This window comes from Seriola aureovittata, chromosome 14 (assembly GCF_021018895.1).
Source record: "Seriola aureovittata isolate HTS-2021-v1 ecotype China chromosome 14, ASM2101889v1, whole genome shotgun sequence".
NCBI lineage: Eukaryota > Metazoa > Chordata > Actinopteri > Carangiformes > Carangidae > Seriola > Seriola aureovittata.
In genome coordinates, this window is record NC_079377.1 from 20,160,132 (window position 1) to 20,185,000 (window position 24,869).

At 39.4% G+C, this 24,869-nt stretch overlaps 2 protein-coding genes across 4 annotated transcripts in view; both read right to left on the bottom strand.

Annotated features, from left to right (window-relative positions):
* Positions 1-327: 327 nt before the first annotated feature.
* On the bottom strand, positions 328-12,651 carry LOC130180970 (monocarboxylate transporter 12-B-like). 2 transcript variants are annotated; one of them, XM_056394663.1, is made up of 9 exons: positions 12,476-12,651; positions 9,614-9,956; positions 6,694-6,797; positions 6,123-6,266; positions 4,912-5,007; positions 4,534-4,690; positions 2,934-3,680; positions 2,588-2,847; positions 328-2,029 (listed from the first exon to the last, which is right to left on the bottom strand). In XM_056394663.1, the coding sequence occupies exons 2-9, from the start codon at positions 9,748-9,750 to the stop codon at positions 1,842-1,844; spliced, it is 1,833 nt and encodes a 610-aa protein (XP_056250638.1). In that variant the 5' UTR covers positions 9,751-9,956; positions 12,476-12,651; the 3' UTR covers positions 328-1,841. The 2 variants fall into 2 exon arrangements, with proteins under 2 accessions (XP_056250638.1, XP_056250639.1); XM_056394664.1 differs by lacking the exon at positions 4,912-5,007.
* A 1,172-nt stretch (positions 12,652-13,823) lies between these two features.
* The window catches only part of pank1a (pantothenate kinase 1a), a 27,778-nt gene continuing 16,732 nt past the window's right edge, over positions 13,824-24,869 (bottom strand). For both annotated transcript variants that reach the window (XM_056394881.1, XM_056394882.1), the window contains exons 5-8: positions 23,782-23,958; positions 22,724-22,847; positions 20,723-20,848; positions 13,824-20,546 (exon numbers count right to left, since the gene is read on the bottom strand). In XM_056394881.1, the coding sequence (XP_056250856.1) occupies positions 20,487-20,546; positions 20,723-20,848; positions 22,724-22,847; positions 23,782-23,958 (487 nt within the window). In that variant the 3' untranslated portion in view covers positions 13,824-20,486. The remainder of the gene's footprint in view (positions 20,547-20,722; positions 20,849-22,723; positions 22,848-23,781; positions 23,959-24,869) is intronic.

Below are 24,869 nucleotides of genomic sequence, written 5' to 3' on the forward strand. Positions count from 1 at the left end.
CCCATTGAAATGAATACACCCAGACCTGCTTCCGGTCTCCTAAAGGGGCGGGGAGGTGGAGAAACCCACGTGACACAGATGCAGGAAAACTCGAGGCTTCAAAACGGCAGTTCACAAACCAATGAGTGACGTCACCGCAGTTTGCCACTTGTGGCATACACAACACAGAATGATTGGATAAATATGATTTTCTTTATTTTGCAAAACTATCACATCAACTCCACAGAAAAGTGTACTGCATGAACATATTTTAATTGCATTTATTACGTCATAAGTGTCATGATTTGATCGACACACTCGAAGCACAACCATCATAGAGTTTCATGGTCTGGATTTATATCTTTAATGTTATTGTCAAAGAGGTTAAAGATCACTGTAAGAGATTACACAGTTTGAAAGTTACAGTACATAATACTGCAAGGAAAATGTTTTTGTGCGTTACAGTTGCAGGTTGTCATTTGTACTTTTTGGTTGGTTGCGAACCTTCAAAAAGATGAGCCTACACGATACGTGTTGGCCTGAGGGCCGACACATACATTTTATTTGCTTGAAATGTCTGGTATCTTTTGATATGTGTATAACATTAATGTATAGAGATACAAGTCATATCACAGGCAAAGTGAACATTAAAATCATAAAATCAAATCACAAAATTTAAATCAAATAAACGTTACCTATGTTATTTTTAGCTAGATTTCTTCTCATGTCCTTCAAGTCATCACTTGTATCACTAGTCACTGGATATATATATTGCTTTTTCCAAATATTTATACCTGGAGACCAGCTCCAGTGGTGCACGCTCTGGAGGAGCACAAGCTAAAAAGACAGTTTCATATTGTTACAACCACAGTTAGTGATAATTTGAGGTATAAAAACTATTTGTTTTCACATTAATAGAGTCAAACATTCTTGAAGAGAAATATCCACTTTAGTTTGTTAATGACTGATTATAAATTCATGGTAAACTGAGAAGAAGCAATGAATTTCTCTGTCTATCACTAACATTTTATTTGGTCAGCAGCCTTTCATCTCACTATTAATGAAAAGCAAAAGTGTGTCTGCAGTATTTTGCTCCTCTGCATCTGCCACTAACCATAAAATAATATCACTTTATTTACATGTTCATTATACATACAAATGAATGACATTCTTCTGCTTCCTCTGATATGACACAAACACAGCAGCAAACTTACAGCCAGTGAGGCAAACACAGAAATCACATAAGCAATGTTACAAAATGTCTACTAGAACCGGAGTATCATTATTTTTGATAATGTTTTGAATCGAAGTAGTAGTGATGAACTGTTAAACATAATCATTTGGGAAGATGAGAACTTTGGAAATTAAGGTTTGGAAACGATTCAATTAACAGTTTAAATCATAACAGCAACACTTGATAATCAATATTAAATTGGTGTGAACAGTTTGTACAGCCCCATGTTAATGGAAAGCTCACTAAAGCTTGTCAGTGTTAATGGAAAATTTTGGCTTGAACAAAGTGTTTTGGGTTTTGTCAAACCCTTTGGTTTGACAAAAACAATATCCACATTCAACAACAAAGAGAAAATTCTAAAAATAACAAGTCATTATAACATGATCTGTGTCTCAAAGTCACAACATACAGTAGTTATTTTAAAGAAGGCACAGGTTCTTTGGTCTTTTGTTCTTCTGAGCACTGTTGTTGTTGAACCTGAGCTCTGGGACCTACGCACAAAAAAAAACAGCGACAAATGATTCACATCAAAATAGCACCCGTGTTATATTCCTTGATAAAATCCACACCCCAGCAGTGGTGAGGTGCACATCAGCGCAGATGGAAAGGCAGCATCATGACTGGCACATCATATGATGTCCTGCTCAGCTGCAGCAGCAGTGTGATTGGACCTTAACTGTGCAGCTGAGTTAAACTTGGACCTCCGGCAGCGTCTGACGAACATAGTAGCTACTAGGACCAGAGAGCTGAACATGAAGGAAGCCCCACTGAGGAAGAAGGTTGCTGCGTAGTTGCCCGTCCTGTCTACTAACCAACCTGGAGACAGAGAGACAGGAAGGGTCAAGACCAAATTTACTATCTGGCTCCAAGATTCCAGGATTCAACATGTCCCTTTCTTGTTTTTTCTCAGTTTATGCACAAAACTATGCACAAATATTTTTTTGTAATGGTGGATGTCATGACTAGAGAAATTGAAAGGAAATCAGATTCATTGATTTACGGAACAAAAACAAGCAGACACTGATGGTACAAGGAGCAAAAGGTCAATCCCTTTGGGGCTGTAACAATTAGTCAATTAGTCTGCACCTTCTTTTTCCATTATCAATTAATCCTTCAACTAAAAATTGAACCAAAAATCTGATGTTGATTGGACAAAACAAGACATTTGAAGACATCAACTTGTGCTCTAGGAAAGGATAATAGGCATTATTTGCTGTTTGCTGGCATTTCACAGACAACACCATTAATCAACTAATCAAGAAAATAGTCTCCATATTTATTGATAATGGAAACAATTCTTTATCCCTTTCAGTAGGGTACATTTGGTCAAAATTTGGAGAAATTTTATAATCGAATAAATGAAGGAACAGTTACCTCCTATTGGTGGGCTGACCAGGTAGGGGATTGCATGCAGGAAGTAGACCACACCCAAAGCGGAGGTGAGATAGGTGGAGCCCACAACGTCAGAAGTCACCACTGGGATGAGCGCTACATATGCTCCGTCAAAGTACCCGTAGAGCACAGAAAATGGGACCAGGAGGGAGAAGGAGTGGAGGAGGGGGATGAACATACAGCAGAGGCCCTCCATGCCAATCGCCACCATGTAGCTCAACATGCGATACTTCTTCAGACACCTAGAGGGAAGAAAATCTATTAGTATCGGGCTTAATTAAATACCTGACATTTGTCACACATACTCAAAACACACATCCATCCCTACTTCCTATCCGTGATCCATCCAAAGGTGATGTTCCCCACAATGCCGCTGACTCCAAATATGGACACGAGGAAGGCAGCGTGCTGGTGCTCCACCCCAACACTGAGGGCGTAAGGGACGAGGTAAACGACTGGAGCGCTGCAGCCGTACGCCAAAAACAGGAAGGACACAGACAGAATCAGGAAGTCGGGTGTCAGAAGAAATCCAAACTCCTCCCTTGACACGGGGCAAAAACGGCTACCTCTGGACGAAGTTTTTGTGTTCACTAGAGGCCCTGGGGGAGGGCTAACATCTTTATCTGACTGACGAGCATCTGTTGGTTTGGCTTCAATCAGTCCTGAGTTTTCTCTCTTAGCATCCATGTCAGCTGACTTATTGTTGAAGTTCATGCTTTCCACCAATTTCATATCTTCAATTGTGCTGCCATTTACTGATTTAGAATCTGAGCGTTTGACCTCCCCTAGCATCGTCTCTGTTAGCTTGTTGCTAAATAAAATGCATTCTGCTATCTTCAAATCTGTTGGCCTTGAAAGCAGTGTTATGTTCCCCTGACCTAGTCTGTTGTTTTCAAGCCCAATGTTTTTGAGCGCTCCATTGGCTATGAGTAGCTCTTGAATATCCTTTAAGTTGTTTCTTTCCAGCTGCTTTGGCTCTATTTGGCTGCAATCAGCAGGTACTTGTTCAGTGTCTTTGGAGTCCAGCGCTGTTGTCATGTCTTGCTCCACATTAGTCATGTTGTTCGCCCATATCCTTTCGATGGAAGAAAACACAACAGAAGAAATTATGTTGAAATAGTTTAACAAATTGAATTAGGCATATTTTAGTTCTACTAGTATTAGTTCAAGATTTTGGGAAATATGTTTTAGATCACTAATTAACAAGTTATATCATTTGTTTAGGAGGATATGTGCCAGGGGGCAGTGACTTTCTGAACCTCTCACTGATCCACAACTGTGGACAGGTTAAACAAAAGAGATATATCTTGTAAATTAATGAGCTCAGGAAGTGTGAACTGAAAGTGTATTTTTGAGCTCTAGAGAAAAACAGGCTAGCTGTCTCCCTCTGTTACCAGTCTTCATGTTAAGCTAAGCTAATCAGTTGCTGTGTCCAGGTTCATATTGATCAGACAGATATAAGTTGTGGTATCAATCTTCTTATTTAATTCTGGGCAAGAAAGCAAATGTTATTGTCATGTAAATAATTAGTTGAATATGTGATAAGAATTTATCAGGCCAAAAGAGAAAACCCTTTTGTTGTTCTAAGGATGTGCTGCTCTCCTCTGTTTTATGTCATTCTAAATTAATTATATGGGTTTCGGACTGTTTTTTGGACAAGACATTTGCGCACCTTGGAATTCGCCGTGGGAACTTATCAAGGGCATATTTAATCATTTTGTGACTTTTAGTGGATGAAAAGATTAACAGGTTAATCAAAAAGAGTATTGATAAACAAATCAGCAATGAAATAATCTTTAGTCGCAGTAGAACATATGGAAATATGTCTCCACTGTCAGACTGTACCTGTACCTGACAGACTTTAATTAGTCCCCTTCCCTGTAATTTCCTTTTTCTTGGACCTGAAAACAAAGGAGCTGAGGACTTACCTTTGACCTCCTCTTGGCTCCAGTGGCCTCATCAGAGCGCCACACACACACAGGTTGGAAACAAATCCTCCCAGGATAAGCAGAGCTCCTCTCCAAGAGTAATGCTCTATAAGCATCTGGACTGCAGGAGCCAGGATGAAGGTCCCAATGCCACTACCTGAAGATGAGGTGAAATTGGATTTGATGGGATGAAATGAGATGAGAAGAGTAGAAAAGAAGAGAAGGGAGAGGAACTTACAAGCAGACTAGAGAAAAGTTAAAGAATTGTGTAAGAAAAAAAGAGAAAAAGGATAATGAAGGAGTAGAAGAGAGGAGATGGGAAAGTAAGGTATAAATGACAAGAAAAGAAAGCAGCAGGTAAGTAAAAGGTGTCACTACCAGACAGGGCGATGCCATAGGCCAGAGCTTTCCTCTCATTGAAGTACCTCCCAACCATCGCTATGGCTGGTGTGTAGCTGAGAGCAAAGCCAAGACCTGTAGAGGATGAATAAAGCGGTTTGCAGTTTGGCAAAACCTGCCAAATGTTGCCAGATCTGAACAGAAGTTTTTCGGGTTGTCAAAAAGACAGGACACCTACATACATTCTGCTATACCTGCATTGAATTGCATTCACTTGGCAGATGCTTTCCACAGGAGCATGAAATATCATTATATATACAATATATTGTTCCATTTGAATCGGGAAGTCGGAATTTCAACTGGAATGCCCCTTAAAGTCAGATTTACGACTCGGAAAGTCGGAAGAACCTCACCAACCCTGACCTCAAAATCCAAGATGGCTGCTCTGCCCATAAAGAAAAGTGAAAGCTGTTTATTAGTACCTCTGTCTTATTTGTGTTTCATTACATCAGTGGTACACACAGTACTGTCCAACTTCTATCTGTGGACATGTTGCTACAGTGTTAGTATGCACAAAAATGCGTTGTTATGAACTTGTACTGGTAACAATAAAAAAAAACAGCTAGTTGTACTGGAACAAAATGAACTCATTGTGGGATGTCATTCCCAGCTCCAGGCCCCAACATGTACAGGACTGTAAAATATGATACTTCAAGTCCAGTGGGGACTTGAAGACAAACTTCCCTTTGATGATGTAATAATGAAGACTTTGAGGTATTCTTACATAAATGGGTAAAGAAATTACACTCCCAAGCCAAATGAGGGTGCTACTGAGATGACCCAGCGCAGGGCCAGACCCTTGACACCATCAATGCTTTTTGTTGATTTTTAACTTGTGTAGGAGGTGGAGAAAACTTAAGATCAACTATAAAATGGTAGGCACACCTAATGTCAATCTGTAGCCACAAAAATCAGCAGGGACACCTGTCTGACATGTTAAGTAAGACATCAGTTAAGACATGCAATTATTTATTTTCCTCAAAGTTTAAACAGCGCTGATCAGATGTAACACACACTGTTCAAGGGACCATCTGATCTTTCTCCATCCTACATCCCTGTGTTGTTTTTGAATCTTGCTGTGGAGGACAGATATTATGTGTACAGCATCATGGAGGACTAATGGAGTGCTTGCTTAACGATAGATACTGATTAAGTGGCCAGGTATCATGGGAGGTGATGCGTTTGTGTACCTGTGAGGATGCCCAGGAAGATGTAGAGATATTCCAGACTGGTGGCGAAGGAGCTGAGGATCAGACCAGTAGCAGACAGCAGACCTCCCAGAATCACCGTCCCTCGGCAGGAGAAACGGCTCCCAAGGAAACCAGCCAGAGGAGCTGGAAAGACATTTTGTGTGGATTACTCTCATTTCACTGGTTGAACAGTTGCCTCTATATTCACCCCCAATTTATGCATATGCATGGTATAATAGAACTGGTCATTTCTTTGTACCTGAGAAGATTACAGAGTGGATCATTTTCCTGATCAATGTTTTTGCATTCCAGTTTTGATGCAACCATACTCTGTCTTTATGTTTTGTCTGGTATTTCATTTCAACTGTATTTTCGACACAGACTCCCTGACTGGTATCAGCAACTATCACCCTCTCCTCGGCTGTGCTGTGCTCTGTGTTAAGGAATCACTGAACCCTTCACCAAACAGACAAATGGGATGCCCTGCAAACAAGTAAGTAAATTTGCTTTGCCAAATCTGGTCTAACTGCAGCACTGATCTGCCTTCAGATACTGGTACTTATGGTTTTACCACAAAGCATGGTGGTGCAGTCGATCAGGCTGTGGATCCAGGCGGTGGTGGAATAATCTTTCTCAAAGTGCAGCTGGAACTCCACAAAGAACATGGAAACACATCTGGAGACGGAGACAGGGGGAGGTTAGATTTAGTGCATTTTAACATAACAGTCTTACTTTTCTCTATGGCTCATCGATTCTTATAAAAGCTTATATATTTGTTGTTGAAGTGCTGTCGCTGTCTGGAAAGCTCCTTCTCAGTAAAAACCTTCTGTGGCGCAGAACATGCCACATTATTCAGTTTGTTTAGAGTTAGACTAGTTAGTATGAGAAGATTAAGAAACACATCCATGACAGTACCACTTTAACGGGGGTGACAAACTGGCGACACTAGGTTTTGCAAGACTATATGGCAGGGTTTCCTTTATAACGACTTTAAAAGAGATTTATTATGTTCATTCAGTCATTAAAGCACAGAGACAGCTGATATAACAGGTGTGTCTGCAGGTCAGGATGAACAAGTGTCTTATATCAGAATGGGTCACCTTTTTCTGGTATGTCATGATTTTGAGCCCTTGTGTGATGCAATAATTATTAGATGATTTAGGTCACATAAACTAGTGAGTGACAGGTTTATTAGTTAATGACTATCATTCATACACGACAATCTGAGGTCTCTGTACTCTGTGATCCTTTTTTTATGACCCTCATTGTCCATTATATAATGCCACAGAGCACTCCTTGGTCTCATGGTATTTGACCAGGTCAGAGCTGTGAACACACCATGGAAAAAAAAAAATCCCAGTCACTCATTTCATTCATAAGATTAACATTTTATCATCAAAATATTACATTTATAATTGTAATAACGATTTTACCATATGATCTCTGTGAGACTGCAGACTGAAATGAACTTTTTTTTTCTTTCTATATCTTTAGCTTCATATGCAAACCTTTTGTCCCTTCTCTCTCTCTTTCACACACACACACACATGCACACACACGTTCACACACATAGAATAAGCGCCAGGAATGTTAATTCTCCCTGCTAAGCAAGTTAAATGTTAATGGCAGGCGGCAAAGGCCGACAACAAAGTGAAATTAGAAGCTGAGTGGTCCAAAAGCAGTGGTGTGATCTGTTCTGCAGTTTTACAAGCTTAAGATTTTATTCCTTTATTTAATCAAGGAATGCGTTAACTATTACAAAATATAGACTTATGAGGGTTAATTAGATTAGATTAGATTTTAAATGGGAAAAGTCCAACAGCAGAGACACTCCAGAAACTACATGGTCAACACATTGTCCAAGCTCCCTCCTCCCATCACTTACAAATCAGACAGTAAAATTAACCACAGTTGTCCTGTGCTCAAGTATAATTTTGAGGTACATACATTACATAAGTTTTTCTAAAGTCTTTTTTAGCTCTATACTTCTACTTCATTACAATTCAGAGGGAAATATTGAACTTTTTACTGCACTATATTTATCCGACAGATACAGGTTCCTTGTAGATTAAGATTTTTCACTCAAAATGTGATTGTGTCAAATCTTATATTTCTTTTTTTAAATGCTCCACTGAAAACAAACTCTTTGTGGTTATTAAACTCATTGTCATTTAAGATTTCTTTTTAATTTCAGTCATTAAAATTTGTCAAATAACTTGAATTTTGCACTTTCAATTCATTTTTACCTCAATCTGGAGCATCTCTATTAATTATGGTCCTTTTCACACTATTAACTCTACAACTGAACTGTAACTGGCAGCACAGGAAATTCCCACTACCACCCCAAATCCCACTGTCCTCTGCGCAGACACCCTGGACATCTAGAAGAAGTCGCCAGTGCAGTGTCAACAACATGATCCCTCACCAGCTTCACACCTGCAAAAACAGCCATCTGTGCTCAAGCTGGAAAAACTGCTACTGGGTGGGTGAGAATTCTGTCCCTGCACCACGTGTGCACATGCTGTTGATCCAAAAAGCATATTTCTACACCTAATCTATACAGAATTCATTTTTCTTAACGTGAAAATGATACTTGAAAGCTAGAGTGAACTTTTAATGTAAATCAATGTCGGTTATTGGCTGAGTTGTGATGACAATGTGCTGCCTATGCAAACTTAGAAACGTGGAAACATCTCAGCAGGATTTCAAAGTCTGTGGAAAAAAGACAACGTGGCTGCTGACATAGGTTAGCAGCTTAAAAGTTCGTGCTGAGTGGGGACGGAGTCCTGCCAAGTAATAACATGGAGGTGTTAATGGTCAAAGCTGAGAACATGAAGCAGTGTTAAGAACAGCTGCATGTCACAGCTGTATGCTGTACAGTACCGCTAATCCAGAAGCTAAAAATCTCTTTGTGCAGAGGTCAAGTCCTGTTCAGCAGTTTTTGATATGAGGAAACCAGGACCAGAAAATATCATTTATGTGTCTCATGTGGTTCCAGATGAAATGAAATGTTCTTGCATTTATTATGATTAGATACATGACATCTTTCTGTCACATGGACGTACTGATATGCTACAGCTAAGAGCTTTGAACTGATCAGTCAGTCATTTTTATCAAACGTTTGGCTGTCCTGATGGACTAGTGGTGTAAAATGCATGTTATGCAATCCTGATGCCCTCAGTTTGAACCCAGCCCTTGTATTTTTTTTTTTTTTTTATGTCTTTACTTTCCTACACACCTCTGTGGTTCACACAAAAAATGCTGAATGGTATAAAAGAATTGCAGTTTCCTCTTTGAGAGCTATAACTTACTGGACTTAAAAGCTTACAACTGAAACCTGTAGGGATGCAACATATCAAACTCTAAAGACTGCTCTGTGTTTTACACCATGACAGTGAGGACAGTTTGAGCTGGCCTCCACACACACACACACACACACACACACACACACACACACACACACACACACACACACACACACACAAAATCACCTGGTCACTGCCCGGATGCAGATGGTGGCGAGGAAACAGCCAGCGACGATCATCCAACCCCAGCCGCCTTCCGGTGGGACTATGACCCCAGACGTCCTTCTGCCGCCTTTGAGCTTCTGCTCCATGGTGACTGCCATCACTCCAGCCAATCACAAGGCAGATTGGCATCAGTATTCCTTCCCTCTGACACACGGGATGCTGGCGGTCACAGCCCTACTCCTCAGTGTTCTCCTTTTGTTTCTAAGTGAACAGCACGTTTTCATTGGCCGGGCTTTGCTCTGTCAAAACCACGGTCACTTGGTTAAAGATCTTGTTCCTTATCCCTCCTCCTCTTCCTCAGTCACTGAGAAAACACAGAAACCACAGAAATTTAACCATTAATATCAGCATTATATAGAGGTAAAGCTCACAGAAATTCAACCGGATTACTCTGGTTAAATTCATCTAATTAAATTGAAACTTCATCAACAGAAAACCCAGGGAAGAAGAACCCACTTTGGCGCCAAAATCTCCACAAATAAAACAACACACATAAAGAAATTCAGCCATTTTCCTGTTGTTTAGGCTCAGATCAGTGTGAACTGGAAACAATGATGTAGACGTCTGGATTTTTAGGCAAATATTGCGATTTATCCTGTTTAGTTTGGCTACACCTCTGCTGCTAGATAAAAGAGGGAAATTCATTGCAGGCAACAGTGTGAGCGCTCATATCTCTGCCTCTGTTTTTCTTCATTCACGTCTGTGGCTGAAACAGTGGAGAGCAGCACTGGTTGGATGAATAACATCAGGCTGAAAACACTGTCAAAACTGCTGTCAGAAGACTGGAAAAGAAAGGATTTCTTTTAAGTTGGTGTGGGTGTGTTTAAATCATTGTACTGCAGAGAAAGACAACCTACTGGCATCAAACAATAGCCAGCCTAACCGCTAAACAATGGACAGTAATCACAGACACGTTGCTCGATACCCTTCGACCTCACCCACTTATTTCCATCTCAAAAACAGCAAAAACATCTTTTCACTGACGCCAAACACTTACTATACGACAGCTGGAAGCCAAAGGCCTGTTGAGGAAGTGTAACAGAGAAAGCTCCACACATACTCCCACAAATCTTTTACAAAGGCAAAACATCGGACCTGTTTGTGACGCACAGAATGGCAGCAGTGTTTAAAGTAACTTAACCTGCATGTAGTGTACACAATGTATGAGGCTTCCAGCATGTGTGTAAGGAAGTACTGTCCAAAACATTATAAAATCTAGCTTTCGGAGGTTGGGTCAAATCTTGAGGGGCAGGGTCACGTTTTTGAGTTAAGTTAGCTTAACTTCCGAACTTTGGGGCAAAGAGGGTCGGGGGAAATCAAACCAGCTGACGTTGTGTAGATTTTGTGTAAATTTGGAGAGTTGTGAATGATAATCCAGCTTTTTGTGGATTCATTACAACATCTTCTCTTAAACCATCTCTTCAAGTTTCAGCTTTTGGGGAGGATTTTAGCATGTGTTTTTGCATGTACGTTGCTATAGTCATATTGAAAGCCCTCTTCTGTTTTACCATTGCAAACACAATCAAGCAAATGTTTAAAGAATCTGGACAAACAAGCTACATGTCTATGTGTGTACCTGCGTGTGTGTGTGTGTGTGTGTGTGTGTGTGTGTGTGTGTGTGGGAAAAGACAGAGACCTCACTTACAAGACTGCTAACTTCCAATGAAGTAATGAAACAGTAAAAGAAACACAGACAAACCGATTAAAAACATAAAAAGAGAATAAAGTCATCTTTGTCCTGTTGAAACTGCTCTCGTGCACCCGTCCAAAGGTTTCTGTGCAGCCACTTTTGCTTTGTCATCTGCTGCACTGAAAGGTTATCTCTGCGGACTAACAGGTTGTAAAGTTAGCATGTGTGTGTGTGTGTGTGTGTGTGTCTGAGTGTGTTGATTGACAGACTAAGTACATCTCTAACAGAGAGAATCCCTCCAGCTGTAAAGCAACAACATATTTTCACCCAAGCAGCAGCGTGGCGAACAGTCAAAGGACTACGTGAACTTGGTAACACCACAGTGTAACTTTGAATCTCGGCATTATGAGAGACCTCATGGAGGGCAGCGGCATACTTACAGGGGGACTTAACACTTAAACGCTAGCCCACTGCATAGACTTAGCCTGCAGCTTGAGTATGGTGGTGCTGACAAACATCGCCCTGAGATATAGTTACAATAAGCTGTAGATCAACTCTTGACAAACATTTAGCATTACTTCCTTGTTCATACTGTTCAATCTAATTATTACTAGGTTTCTTAGCCATGTTTAATCAATCTGCATCAATTTTACATTTTTTATTGATACAATGAAATTGCAATGTAAGTGTAATAATACTTTAATAAGTGATAACACATTTGCATTAATTCGGAAGGAGTTAAATAAACATAAAGTTTGTCTTAAAAGTTTCAGATCAGATCCTTAAAATTGGTACTATACAAATCACACCACTGCATTTACAATGGACGACATCTGCAAGCACATTCACTTTTTATATTTTGACTTTTCATTTCGTAATTGAACACGTTTTCATGTGTTTTGCTGCTGCATGGGCATGTTTTTGTTTTGTTTTTTAAAACTGAAAAACAACACCAGCGTATGAACGTGATATCCTGAAATGGGAGGTTTACTCAGAGTAAATTACCAGGAAAAACAAAAACAGACATGAGGACAGAAGAGAGAGAGAGAGAGAGAGAGAGAGAGAGAGAGAGAACTGAATCTGGAAAGACTGGTACAGACAGAGAATAAAAACCATCAGTGCGAGACAAACATGATTTAAAAAAAAAAAAGAAGACAAAAATGAAGTGAAAAGGTAAGTGTGTGTTGACTTACATCAACCTCCAGCCGGGCTCTGCTCCTCGATCTGTGTTACCGATTCATGGCCCAAATGCTCGGCAGCAGCACAAACAGGCGATTTAAAAAAGACATTTAAACAAAGAAACTTTTCCAGCTGCTGCCTGCAAACACCCCGAAGGTGCTCTGCAGCTCAGCTGTGCCTCAGACTGAGGATATGAGGAGGAGGAGGAGGAGGAGGAGGAGGAGGAGGAGGAGGAGGAGGAGAAGTCCCTAAATATTTCCACTCAGACGTCAAGTGTGTGTCGGTAGTAAGTATTTTACTTTATGGTGTGTTTTTTTTATTGCTATAAGAATGTCATAATACTGAGTTATAGCCCCTGCGCAGCCTGGTACAAGAGCAAAAGTGAATAAAAGCTTTTAAGTGTTTTATCTCCTGTGATAAAGATAACTCCTCTCCTATATTCCTACAAGAGCACAAGAGTTTCCTGTACATATTTTGACCTGATTTTATTTTTGAAAATAATATTTAACATAGTGGTATCGAACATTAAACTGACAAAAAGCAGTAAAACCTTAATTAAATGGGTAAAAAATATAAGCTAACTATAAGAATACAGAACTTAAGTAATTAAAATGGAGAGATGTAGCTAATGGCTAGCTAAGCTTACTTTTCCTTAAATAGTCTTTCAGTAACTCAGTCCATGTTTTCCTAAGGTAACCTGCATGTTAAATTATTCAGCTAGCTACCTAGCTAAAGGTAACTTAAAACTAGCTGAAGCTGAGAAGGTGGTACCAAGCTGAAGATAACAAAAGTAGCTATCTAGCTGAAGCTAACATGAAGCTAGCTACTTTGCTAAAGCTAACATAAAGCTACCTCCATTGCTGAAGCTAAGCTAGCCACCTAACCTGAGGCTAATAGTTCCCCAGCTCAAGCTGACAAATCCCCAGTCTTTCTGTAGTGATACTCTCTTAAATTAGATAAGTCTGAAAACTTGTATGATTGTATTATTGGATTGTATTGCTACAGGATGCCACGAGGGACAAATTGGCCCCTACCCACCAGATTCATTAATACAGCTTCACTTGAAACACATTGTTTTTTGTTATGTAAACCAGTGCTGATGCAACAATTCAGTCAGCAGTACATCTTCCCTCTTTTTCTGTCTTCTGTGGGATTTTTAATGCCCACCAACAACAAAAAATTATGTTAAATCCTTGTAAGGAAATCAGTGTCATAGCTTCTGCTATTTTTGTCTTCCTCTTATCAGTCTTTTTCTTACTTACTGATTCTTTTCATTGTTTTTCTTTCTTTATGTGTGTCTGTCTCCCTGTTCTTTCTTTCCTTCCATATACAGGTGAGTAAAGAAATATCTATAACACACACTTCATCCAGTTTTAGTTTAATTCCTTTTTAGAAAAAAAAAAAATCTCTTCACTTCAGTACATACACATTGCACAAGGCAGGGAGCCTTTTTTTTAATCGTCTTTTTTTTTTCTCTCTTTTTAACCCTTTCTTTTTTCAAACCAGAGTTAAAAGCAGCAGCAGAACTGACGCCAACAACCAGCTTGGCTTCCCAACACTTTCACGCCCAGATCCAGAACACAGAGGAGCTGACGTGAACAAGCGGCACTGAAATCCAGCAGACAGAAAACAGGCATCTGGGCTGTGGCCACCAAGAGCATTAAAATTAGTTAAACACTTCAAAGTGAAGAGAAAACATCTAATTCAACATACCACATTCCTCCTTAAAAAAAAAAGACCTAATTCAGTTCTCAATCACCATTCAGAATATGTATGATTATTCAGGTTGTTTTTTTTTTTTTTTTTTAAGTCAAATTAAAATTATATTTATGTGACAATGAATGTAAAAAAATTATCAGGTGGATATAACATGAGCTTACAATGACTGCTAAAGTTAGGCAATCACAAAAAACACATAGAAATGTATCTAGTCCTAGTGAGGAAAATCCCATCAATCATATAGCACAAGCAGGTTAACAGACTCCTAAAAGTGTTTGCTAATACTATTTAAAACAGCTCTGGTAAAGTTGTCGGTAAAGGTGATAAAGCTGCAGAGGAAAGTGGTTTGTCTCGATGTGTCTTCTGTCTGCTTTGGGATTGTAAATGGAGTGCCACATCCTGTTTGGGAAACCTGGCCCTGAACGGCTGAAATAACTTTATCAACAGACAGATTGCTGGTGTAGAATATATCATATTAATATTATTTACAAAATCTCTGTACAATCAAATACACAAGGGTGAAAAGGTCTGTCCTGCCAGTCAAGCATTCCAGAAGACAGTTTAAAGGCTGGATGTGTTCACGCAACAGGATGTCCGACCAGATTAAGAACCTCTGAGGAAATCCTGAAAGGTTTAGCAAAGTGGGGTGAAAAATATTAGACCAGCAAAAGGTCAGAGGGTCACAAAGAACTCTGTGGCTAGTAAGCAACAAGAGGTTTGACAGCAACAAGGTGTTTACAGTTTGGTATCTACCCTGAAGTAACACACTGTTAGAAGATAAGCCCCAGCCGATTTGAAGTACTTCTTTTACACACTGATGTAAACAAAGGTGAGACTTAACTTTAAACAAATTCAGCCAGGGTCGTTCATCCAACAAGATGCACAGTTTAGATAAGACGAAGATTCGCCATAACAGTATCATTCAAAAATAACTGTGGGTATGTGACAACGACCTTACTTACAATGTCACAACTGACACTGAAAAATCACACCTTCAATGTGGTGCATAATTCAGTCTACAACATCCTGTTGCGAGCATCCACCTTAAATAGTGTTAACAACTAAATCAGCAGGACAGAAACATCAGGAGGAGAAACTCTCTCTGTCAAGATTCAAACAGGATTTCTCAGAGGGGAAAACTAACAGGGTTGTGTGTGTATACATATATATATATATGTATACATACACATATATATACTTTTTTTTTCTTTTTAAACATTTACAAACAAGTCAAATCAACTGTGGTAGGTTCAGAGAAGAGGTGAGTTTGTTGAAAGGGACAAAGAGTTTGTTGGATGTGTTGCTGCATAGCCTTTTGTTTAGATTTCACTACGGATGATGTAACATTTGCCGTTCGGTGGACGCTTTAAACTGAAGCTCCTTACAATACAGAGAAATACACACTGATCCGAGTACAGATGGTCCCATTGGGAAATGAACCCCAGACAAAGGGTCACTGAGGTTCAAAGCCCAAACTCTAAAATCACACCGTTATCAAAGCAGACAAACATCAACATTGTTGACTCATGATAACAGGAGAAAAAAAAAAAAAAATCACTGCTCAAGAGCTGATTTGCTTTAAATGAATGAATTCTTGCGTCATACTGTATGTGTGGTGAAGTTAAAGAAAATGTTTGAAACACTTTAAATAGTTGAGGAAAATGTCAGCTACAGTGCAAGATGTGACACTGTTTGAATAAAAGTTAATACAGTTTATGTGAAGAATTCAGATTCCAGACAGTATTGTTGATTTGCTTTTAGGAATCTGAAGCACAGAAGCTGCAGCAGCACATTAGTACAATTATTACCGGCTCAGAACAGTTTTAGACGAGCTGAGTATGAAAATGATGTTATAACTTGTAATTATACCATCACTAGGAATACGCAGGTACACTTAAAAACATGTCATCTACATTCTGCAGAAATCGTTAATCATTTCAAAATGTTGTATGTCTTTAATTATCTGTTCCTAATAAAAGACTGAGCCAAATGATAACCAGCAGACTGTAAAATGTTCAAACCACCGGCCTCCATAAATAAATGCTTCTTCTACTTTGGTGTTTACCTGTTTTGAGAGAAAGGGTTCCGCAGGATAGTGATGAAATGAATTTAAAAAAAGGTACAGCTCACAGTTAGACTTTTGTAAGTGCTACAAATCACAACATGTCTGGAAACGTTTCCTCAGGCTGATGGAGCACGATTTGCATTTTTGAGAACTGGTTCTTTTGTGCCAATCAAAAACAACCAAAAAGTACAACAGTATTTTCAAATCATAGGAAAAATACATGGGAAAAACACATTAACTCACATTATTGTCATTATTGTTATAATAAAACAATGAAAAAAAAGGTTGTAAAATTTGAGTTCACATTAGTAATGAGTTAGGATATTTAAAGAGTGTTGTTTTACCAAAAACCTCAAATTTTAGAACCAAAGCCTTTGCAGTTATAGTGGAAGTTAATGTTGTTTTTTTTTCTTTTTTTCTTTTTTTTTTTTACTAAGACACATTTAGGACTCGCAGGTGAATCCAAACACTGATGTTCAAACTGTGAATATATGTTAACTGCACTGAATCTTCTGGCACAGTACAATTTCAGAAAACAAAACAAACAAGAATAAACAAAAAGAAAAAAAAAAAAAAAAAAAAAAGCAAGAGTGAAACCCGACCATAAAAACGTATCTTGCATGCGCAACATTACAAAAACGTTGAGGTAAAGTACAGCAGGTAAGAAACTGAAATTAAATCACACTGAAGAAAGTGAAGGGCACAAACACGGTGTAACCAAGGTAACACACAGTGAAGGCAACAGACTGGGGTTTTCAGATTAAAAGAAACGGTGGCACGAGATAACCGACATTCGCCTGATGTTAAAGCTGACCTGACAGGTCGAGGCCACCAATATCATCCAAACATGAGTTGGAACAAGGCATATAAGGGAGAAAACAAAAAACAGACCAGGAAGCATCTGTTTGAACATCTGCAGCATCATCACGTCTGAAAACAAGTAGGATGGAAACATGATGATTAAATGTTGTCAGAGGAAATGGTTGCGAAATCTTCCTCCAAAATACTGCTATACAAATATCACCACAGTTTGACATTTGAATTATTTAAGCCAATACATCCAATGGTAGACAAAAAATGTTTTCTACAATCAGTTTGTATGAACAGAGAATCAACTCTGTTAAATGTGATTTTTCTGTTAAAAAAGACCCTAATGTTTTTTGATTCTGTTCAATCTATAATTTGCAAATATAATTTCTTCAAATGGTGCATATTCAGTTTCACAGCAGAGCTTTTTAAATGTTAGTGTGTGGAGAGTTGCTGTGGACAAAAAAAAAAAAGAAAATCAACTTGAAATAACAAGTACCTAAGAACAAAGTGGCAGTTTTTTTACGACTGAACTAAAAACAAAACAGAACTGCACAGCGGCAAACATGTTATTAGTCGGGGTCAAAGTGTAGTCTGTGCGTATGTTAGATGGTGAAGCAGAGATAACCGCAATCAGCTTATTTAGCCAATAACATGTCATAATGTCCAGAAAAATAATCAGGATTTCACCTTCATTATTATACTGTTAGGTGAGATCAATAAATCACAAGGTCCTGTCAAGAGAATCCCCAGTTCTGAACTAACACTTGTATAAGAAACACAGGCTCAGAAACACAGAAAACTAACCGACCCAGAGGTGTTGGTAGTGATGGTTTGGAGGTATTTAACAAGAAATCGTCTTGAGTACAAAAACTGAGGGATGACGCTGAATTTCACAAAGACTGATTCCAAAAAGGGAAAGAGCACAGTTTCTCTGCACGGAGAGTAAAGGCATGTAGATAGTGGTAATATATAAATAAAGCGGTGGACAGTGGAAACTGTACTGTCCAGCTTTATAGTTCAGCTGCTTGACAATAAACAGAGATGAAAGGCTGTAGGTTATCGGGGGGGGGGAGGTTATCGTGATGTTACAGGAAACTATACACTTGTGGTCCATGTGTCTTCAAAACAGCTATTATCTAATAATTCTCTATAATAAGTCACTGTTGGTGACTCAAAGCTCACTGATGATGAAGCCATTTTACAGCTGTCATTCTCATGCATATAGCAAAACCTGCCTATAGTATAAAGTAAGGTGTGCATTTAATTTACATTATTCCACATCAGGTAATATTCTTCCGAAAAGACTTTCTCCACTCAGACTATCATTACAGGCAACTCAAGCAAGTAAGAGGGTTTTCCATCCTAGCATCTCAGGTCATGGCTTCACTAAAAGTCTGAAAGCTCCACACTGGCAGATGCACACTAGCATTTTCAAGTATTCAGTAAATGCACAATTTAAACACTTAAGTCTCTACTAAAGTGCATGTGCGAGTGTGGATATGGACTCAGATCAGGATAAAACAGGCAAGTTCCCCACACAAGGCTGCCCTGACTTGTTGTTGACATACATGAGGCGATTTCTTTGCTAAGAGCTATTTTTTAAGTCTTGCTTGTGCCACAACTTGGTTTGCATTAGTGTGGTTTCTGATCAATTCTGCCATTTGCCCTTGAAACTCAAGCAATCTGGACTTGGACATGTGCTGTACCCCGGGTTTTAAAGGTTCGCTGAAAGGGAGTTTTTCTCACTGTTTTTAAATTTCACCTTCCGGGCAGAACTTCATCAACTCTAGTGGCCAATATCTGCATTATTAAACAGTAAAAACAGTCTAATATACAGTGGTTGAGTTGCTTCTGCTGCTAGCAAATTTGCATCAGTGTATTTTACATGAGGGGAGACTCTGGGCTAAAAAGCATCTTGGTCCCCACTGTCTCCCAGAAGGTGATAACATCCTTCTGCATCTGCATCAAGAGCCGGGGGTGCTGAAGCTTTTTTTTTACGCCAGGATTTACATGGAGCGTTAGCATTGCATTAACTCAGCCTGAATGCCTCATTACATCACAATGCAACACCCAAACAAGGCAGCAGGGTGGCAGAGAAGGTAGAGGGTGGAGGAATCAGGCCCCCTCCAGCTGAAGTGTCCTTGAACTAGACACTTACAGATGGGGGAGGGAAATAGAAAAAGAAAATATGATTCCCAACAAAGATAAAAAAAGAAAACAGAACATAAACATGTGTTGCTGAGCCAGACTGGGTCCTGAACTGTAATTGTGGCGATGCCAGTCTACAGACATCAACAATGCAGACACAGCCGTAGCACTATCACTTGGAAGACAATGTCTTGGTCCCGTTGTCTAACACTAAACTCAGCAGGTTAGGAGCAGTATGCATGCGTGGCAATACGGTGTTGTTAATGTTGTTTGCATGAAGGTAGTTGGAGGAGAGACAAACAAAAAGCGAAGGCCATGTGCAGTGGAGCAACAGAAAGAATTAAAGACCGTTTTTCTGCTTCCCATCTGAACTGAAGGAGGCAGATGTCGTACGAATCTCAACAGGATTTGGCTTCAGTGCACTCCTCAGAAGACTGTAGCGAGCTGGGCAACTTTTTGTGCAAAAAAAACAAACAAAAAAAAACAGGCAGCAACAAAATGGCTCCCTACCCTTAGCTACTGCCACAACTGCTGCTGCACAACTGCAGTTTGGAGTGGGATGACCACTAGCTGCAGTCTTGATTGTTTTACAGCATCAGTAACAACCAGAGGTCGACATTACTGAAGTGTTCAGCCACAGCTGTCCGTCTGCACTCTGACAAAAGGAGGCAGGAGGCATTGGTGGTCAAATGATGTTTCTGTGGTCGTGGAAGAGAAATTTCTGCGAGTCTTCTGTGGTAAAAATGCCCAATTACTCATTCAAGAGTAGCTTAATTTCTGTGCAGACGTCGTATCTTAAAGAACTGTTGCACAAATAGTCACCCGGGGCACCACAGCTTCTGGGGCGTAATGCTACAGTAGCTATTCACACTAACACACACACACACGCACACACACACACACACACAGTAACAAAAAACACTAAAATACTCTGTCTGTGCTTCCTGACACAAGACTGATGACAGGAACCAACAGAGCTGATTACAGGAAACCATAAATTAAAGATTACAATATTAAAACCTCTATGATAGGGGGACTCTGTTTGGGAAATTTAGGAGATGGATATTAGAGGTTATCATTATTTACAAGTGTTAAATTATTAAAATGGCTTTTCTCAGTTTCTGTGTCTCTCTCTTAGTGTTCCTTTCTCGGCCTCTGTGAACAGGACCTTTCAGCAGCGTCAAAAGTTGATGACGTCACAGCATCGAGAGTTGATGACATCACAGCGTCCAGGGAAAGATGACATCGACTTGTCGAGGGTTGATGATGTCACACAGTTTCCTTCACGGGTCCTCTGTTGTCTTGAGAAGCTCCATCAGCGCCCCCACAGCTCCAAAATAACCCTGAAGCAGAGGGAAACACACCAAAACACTTTTTACACACACACATAATGGCATTTAACTGAAGTGAGATGTGTTTACAGCCAAACAGCTCTGGTGGTTTCTGAAAAAGAATATGACTTTTTTTTTCCTAGTTGCTACCCGGGATTACATTTACTGTATATTTGTCAAGTGTTCACCTCATGTTCCAGGAAGAGGGCTCTTAATTGTCCTTTAGACCAAAAGTCCATGGCATAGGCCAGCAGCTTTGTGGACACTGTGTTGATACGAAGGAAGTTCCCCACGAACACCACACGCTCGATTTTCTGATGAGAAGAGAGCCGTGAAAAAAGTCAGAAAAACAAAGTCTCGATATGTGTGGAAAACCATATCAATAACAATAATATACATCCTCATTTGAAAATATGAAAGTCCAGGGTGCCTCAGTGGACTCGGGGTTAAGATGCTGACCATGAATCAAAACACCTCATTCCTCTCAACTCTCAGATATCACCTCTAATAAAAGCACTGAAAAAATGACAATTAAATGCTATAAAATGTCTGTCCTCAGAGGTTCTGTTGTGTCAAACCAACAAAACCAACCAAAACCAGAAGATTGAGTCGACTAATCAGTTAATCAAATAAAAACCTCCCAGGAACATTATAAACTGTCTTTAAGAAGATAAAAATGTAAAATTGATAAAAAACAAAACAAAAAAAGAAAAAAAAACTATTCATTTTTTAAATGTGAAACAGATCAGAAACTGTGTGAAGGATGCAACGCCTATACCACACCACACGGTGGTGCCAGAGAGCTGACAAACTGGTTACCAATAATGTAAAACTAGAAAGACAGTGCAACAGTGGGAGATTAACCTTTGCACCATAATACTTAATTCTTTCACCTCCAGTTTGACATTGACTGTGTGAAAAAACAACGTATTAAAAGAGTAATCTCTGCATGTTTATTAGTGGATTATGTTACGCTTATATTTGGCAAAGGCCCTGCGAAATTACAAGAAACTGCCACAGTGGTTTGTGAATTTTGGGGAATTACAAATAGATAATCCACTGTCATCAGTTTTATAAAATAATTTAAAATAAAATAAAATGTCTAGAAGATGACTGACTTAATGGAGGCCAGAGGAAAACATTTGTTGATTTGTTTAACTGCTCAGCTATGTCTTATTATTACTTAAAAGGTTTAAATATATGTCAGTTTTGCTGCCAAAGAGCAGATACGATGTGTCACTTTGTCTTCAAAATTTTCAGCTCTCACAGGAAAACCTTAGTATCTACATTTTAACCCTGAAACAATTAAAGGGCAACATGTTCTTATAATCCATATTTAAGATAATTCAAATCAAAACAGGAGTTATTGGTTAATTGGTTCCATATAGAAAAAGTCCCCTAGTTGGTGGACTAGCGCACGTGTCCTCGCTGCACGTCTGTGTGCAGTGATAGCCCTGTACAATGCTGCTTGATCGCCATGCCACAAGGCAACACTGTAAAGAAGCTCACAGCACACAGAAAGACTCCAGGCTGATCCCTCCCTCCAGAAAATAACACGTTTGACTTTGACTGGTTGTCCTGATTTAACAGTTTTTCATTTAACTGTGTACTCGTTTATTTCAGTCATTAAACTATCAGAAACCATTAAAATATTCAAATCAACAGCTTCTGATTGTTTGTTTTGTTTTTTATGATGCACTCGCTGATTTCACTGTGGTGCCAATTAGAACTCACAATCCCCAAATTGCCTTCCAGCTCACTGTTGATTATGTGAAACTCATCGCAATTCACAGCTGAATGTGAGGGAGATCATTTTGGTGGCGCTATGACAAAGTGTGTGTGTTTTACTTTTATGTTGTTAGTCATGCTGAGTGGCTAGAAAAGCTGTGAATTAAGTGTGTGTGTTTGTGTATGTGCGTATGCTACTGACAGAAGGTGTGTCTATCCATATTATTAGTCATGCTGACAAGCTAATCTGTCGTCAGTGTGTTTGTGTGTGTGTGTGTGTGTGTGTGTGTGTGTGTGTGTGTTAATGGATCATATTGTGGAGACACAATAACTGTTCATGTGTTTGTGTGTAATTATTAAATAAACCATATATGCCTGTTATGGATTGCATGTTATGAAATGATCCTGTGCGTGTATGTGTGTGTGTGTGTGTGTGTGTGTGTGTATGTGTGTGTGTGTACCTCATTAACAGCACACATCCGTGCTATGGATCCTATATTATTAGTGATGGTGACCAGCGTGGCCCTGGCCAGGTCTTCCTTACTGATGCTGTCTCGCTTGTCTTTGCTCATCATGTGACCAAAACTGTAAAACAGACAGAGAGTCATTCTACATGTGAACATTACAAAAACACACACAGACAACAGACAAAAACAGGCACAAAAAACAAGCAAACAAGGGTTGTTGTGTATGTGTTTGTATGTGTGTGTATGTGTGTGTGTGTGTGTGAGTGTGTGTGTGCATTTTGTCTCAGTAAATGACAGAATGGAACACCATAACAGGAAACAGTGATAATAATCTGATGACTGTGATAAAATCTGTTTTTCTCTTTGTTTTATGGATCAACCTTTGGACACAAAGCTGCAGGTTTACTGTATACATGCTGAACCCAGATTAGCGAGAACAGGTCTGAGTAAGAGTTAGCGTGTGTGCTGTACCTAACGCTTATTATGGCCACTCAAAGCTATCATTTCAAATACCACTTGCTGGTATGTGTCTTTCATATTTCTATTATAATGTGCATGAAAACATTCATGCAGAGCATCCCCACACAAATTAAACCCTGTTAAATCATTTTGGATTATTCATGTTCTCACCATTATGTCGTGTGAGCAATTCTCTAATTAATGTGAACAAATAAAGTACTTAATGCTGATTCAACAAGTTCCAAGCTGATTTCATCCACTGCAGGTAATTAGTTTAATAATCTGCATAAAATTGACTTAATTAGCTTGATGTTTTGTTGAGTAAAAATCAATGTAGGTTTACCCATCCTTTGATGAGGCACAGTGAATAGAGATCTGTTTGGGATTTTCTACATCTACATGAACAAGATTCAGGTTTTACTGTCTTTGATCATCATCTCTCACATGAAAACATCAGATTTCCACAGTCAAAGAATTAAAAATTGTGTGTCTTGATCAGTTCAGTATAACATCCTAATGCACTGCAGAGCATCTCCTGATTGGCTCCTGACAGGAGGGTGGACCTTCAGGGGACACACCCTCGTCAGACTCACCTAGATGCGACAGCAGAGCCCTGCAGGCCAAAACGCTCGTAGTCTCCTCCGTAGATGTCTTTCACCAGTTTGTCCACGTTGGTGGAGTCTCCCTTGCTGGCCATTTCCAGCGCCTCCTCGAACGTCTCGCAGCCCGTCAGCAGACAGCAAAGGCCCAGGAACGTACCTCCTCCCAGACTGACAGAGAGACAGACAGATGATAAGGTCGGATTAGATAACATGATGGAGACCCCTGAAAGTGAAAAATCAAATAGAAAACGGGCAAGAGCAGCAGCAAAGTGGTCTGGGAAGAGAGAAAGAGAAAAGAGGGCCGGGAAGAAGAACAGGAAGAAGAGGAGGCGGGGAAGAAGGGAATAAATGGCGAAAGAAACAAATGCCTGTGATAATCTACTTTTATCCTCAACTCTAAAATTTCTCACACCACCATTCAAGACTCACAGGTATTCAGTTTAGGCAAAACACACTTTGAATGTAAAGTGAGATGTAAATAAACTGGAAAATAGATATCTGGGTGGTGGAGGAGTAACGGAGGAGAAATAGATGGAATCTGAATCTTTTTCTCTTGGAACCAATTTTGAAAAAAATGGCCGTCGTCTTATATTTGAAGATGAGACAGTGTAATGACAGTTTTCTAGTGAGAGTGTTGCATTATGGGTTTTTTGTAGCCTTAATGTTGCTAGGCTAGCAAGTGTTTTCAATCTGTTCTTAATGAGTCTTTCAGAGTTAGTTTGAAGCTTGTTGTAACGTTTGTTGCCCCAGACGTGACTCATTTCATCATGGATTTATTCATTCATGACGAAATGAGTTTCAGTTCATAGTGTCTTCCCAGCATTTCACAGTAACTGTGTCAAACAGCCAAGAATTATGTCTGTCACAGATGATGAGCACAAAAAGACTGAAGCTTGGACAAAGTTAATGTCTGACCACTTCAACAGTCTGACAGGAGAGTGTGAGTTTGTGACTGATAGACAAGATGGACAAATGTGGGTTTCAAGTATTACAGTAAGGAGTTTCCTATCATTAATAAGTTATTGAGATGAGCCAATACTGTGATATAACATATTTTCACAATGTGTTTTAGAGGAGGA

Excerpts from the sequence above, each read along its gene's own strand:
- LOC130180970 (XM_056394663.1), bottom strand. The coding sequence starts at position 9,750 with ATGGCAGTCACCATGGAGCAGAAGCTCAAAGGCGGCAGAAGGACGTCT. Across the intron at positions 6,267-6,693 it reads CTGCACCACCATGCTTTGTG|CTCCTCTGGCTGGTTTCCTT; the intron begins GTAAAACCATAA and ends ATGTCTTTCCAG. Across the intron at positions 4,691-4,911 it reads CTATGGCATCGCCCTGTCTG|GTAGTGGCATTGGGACCTTC; the intron begins GTAGTGACACCT and ends CCTCATCTTCAG.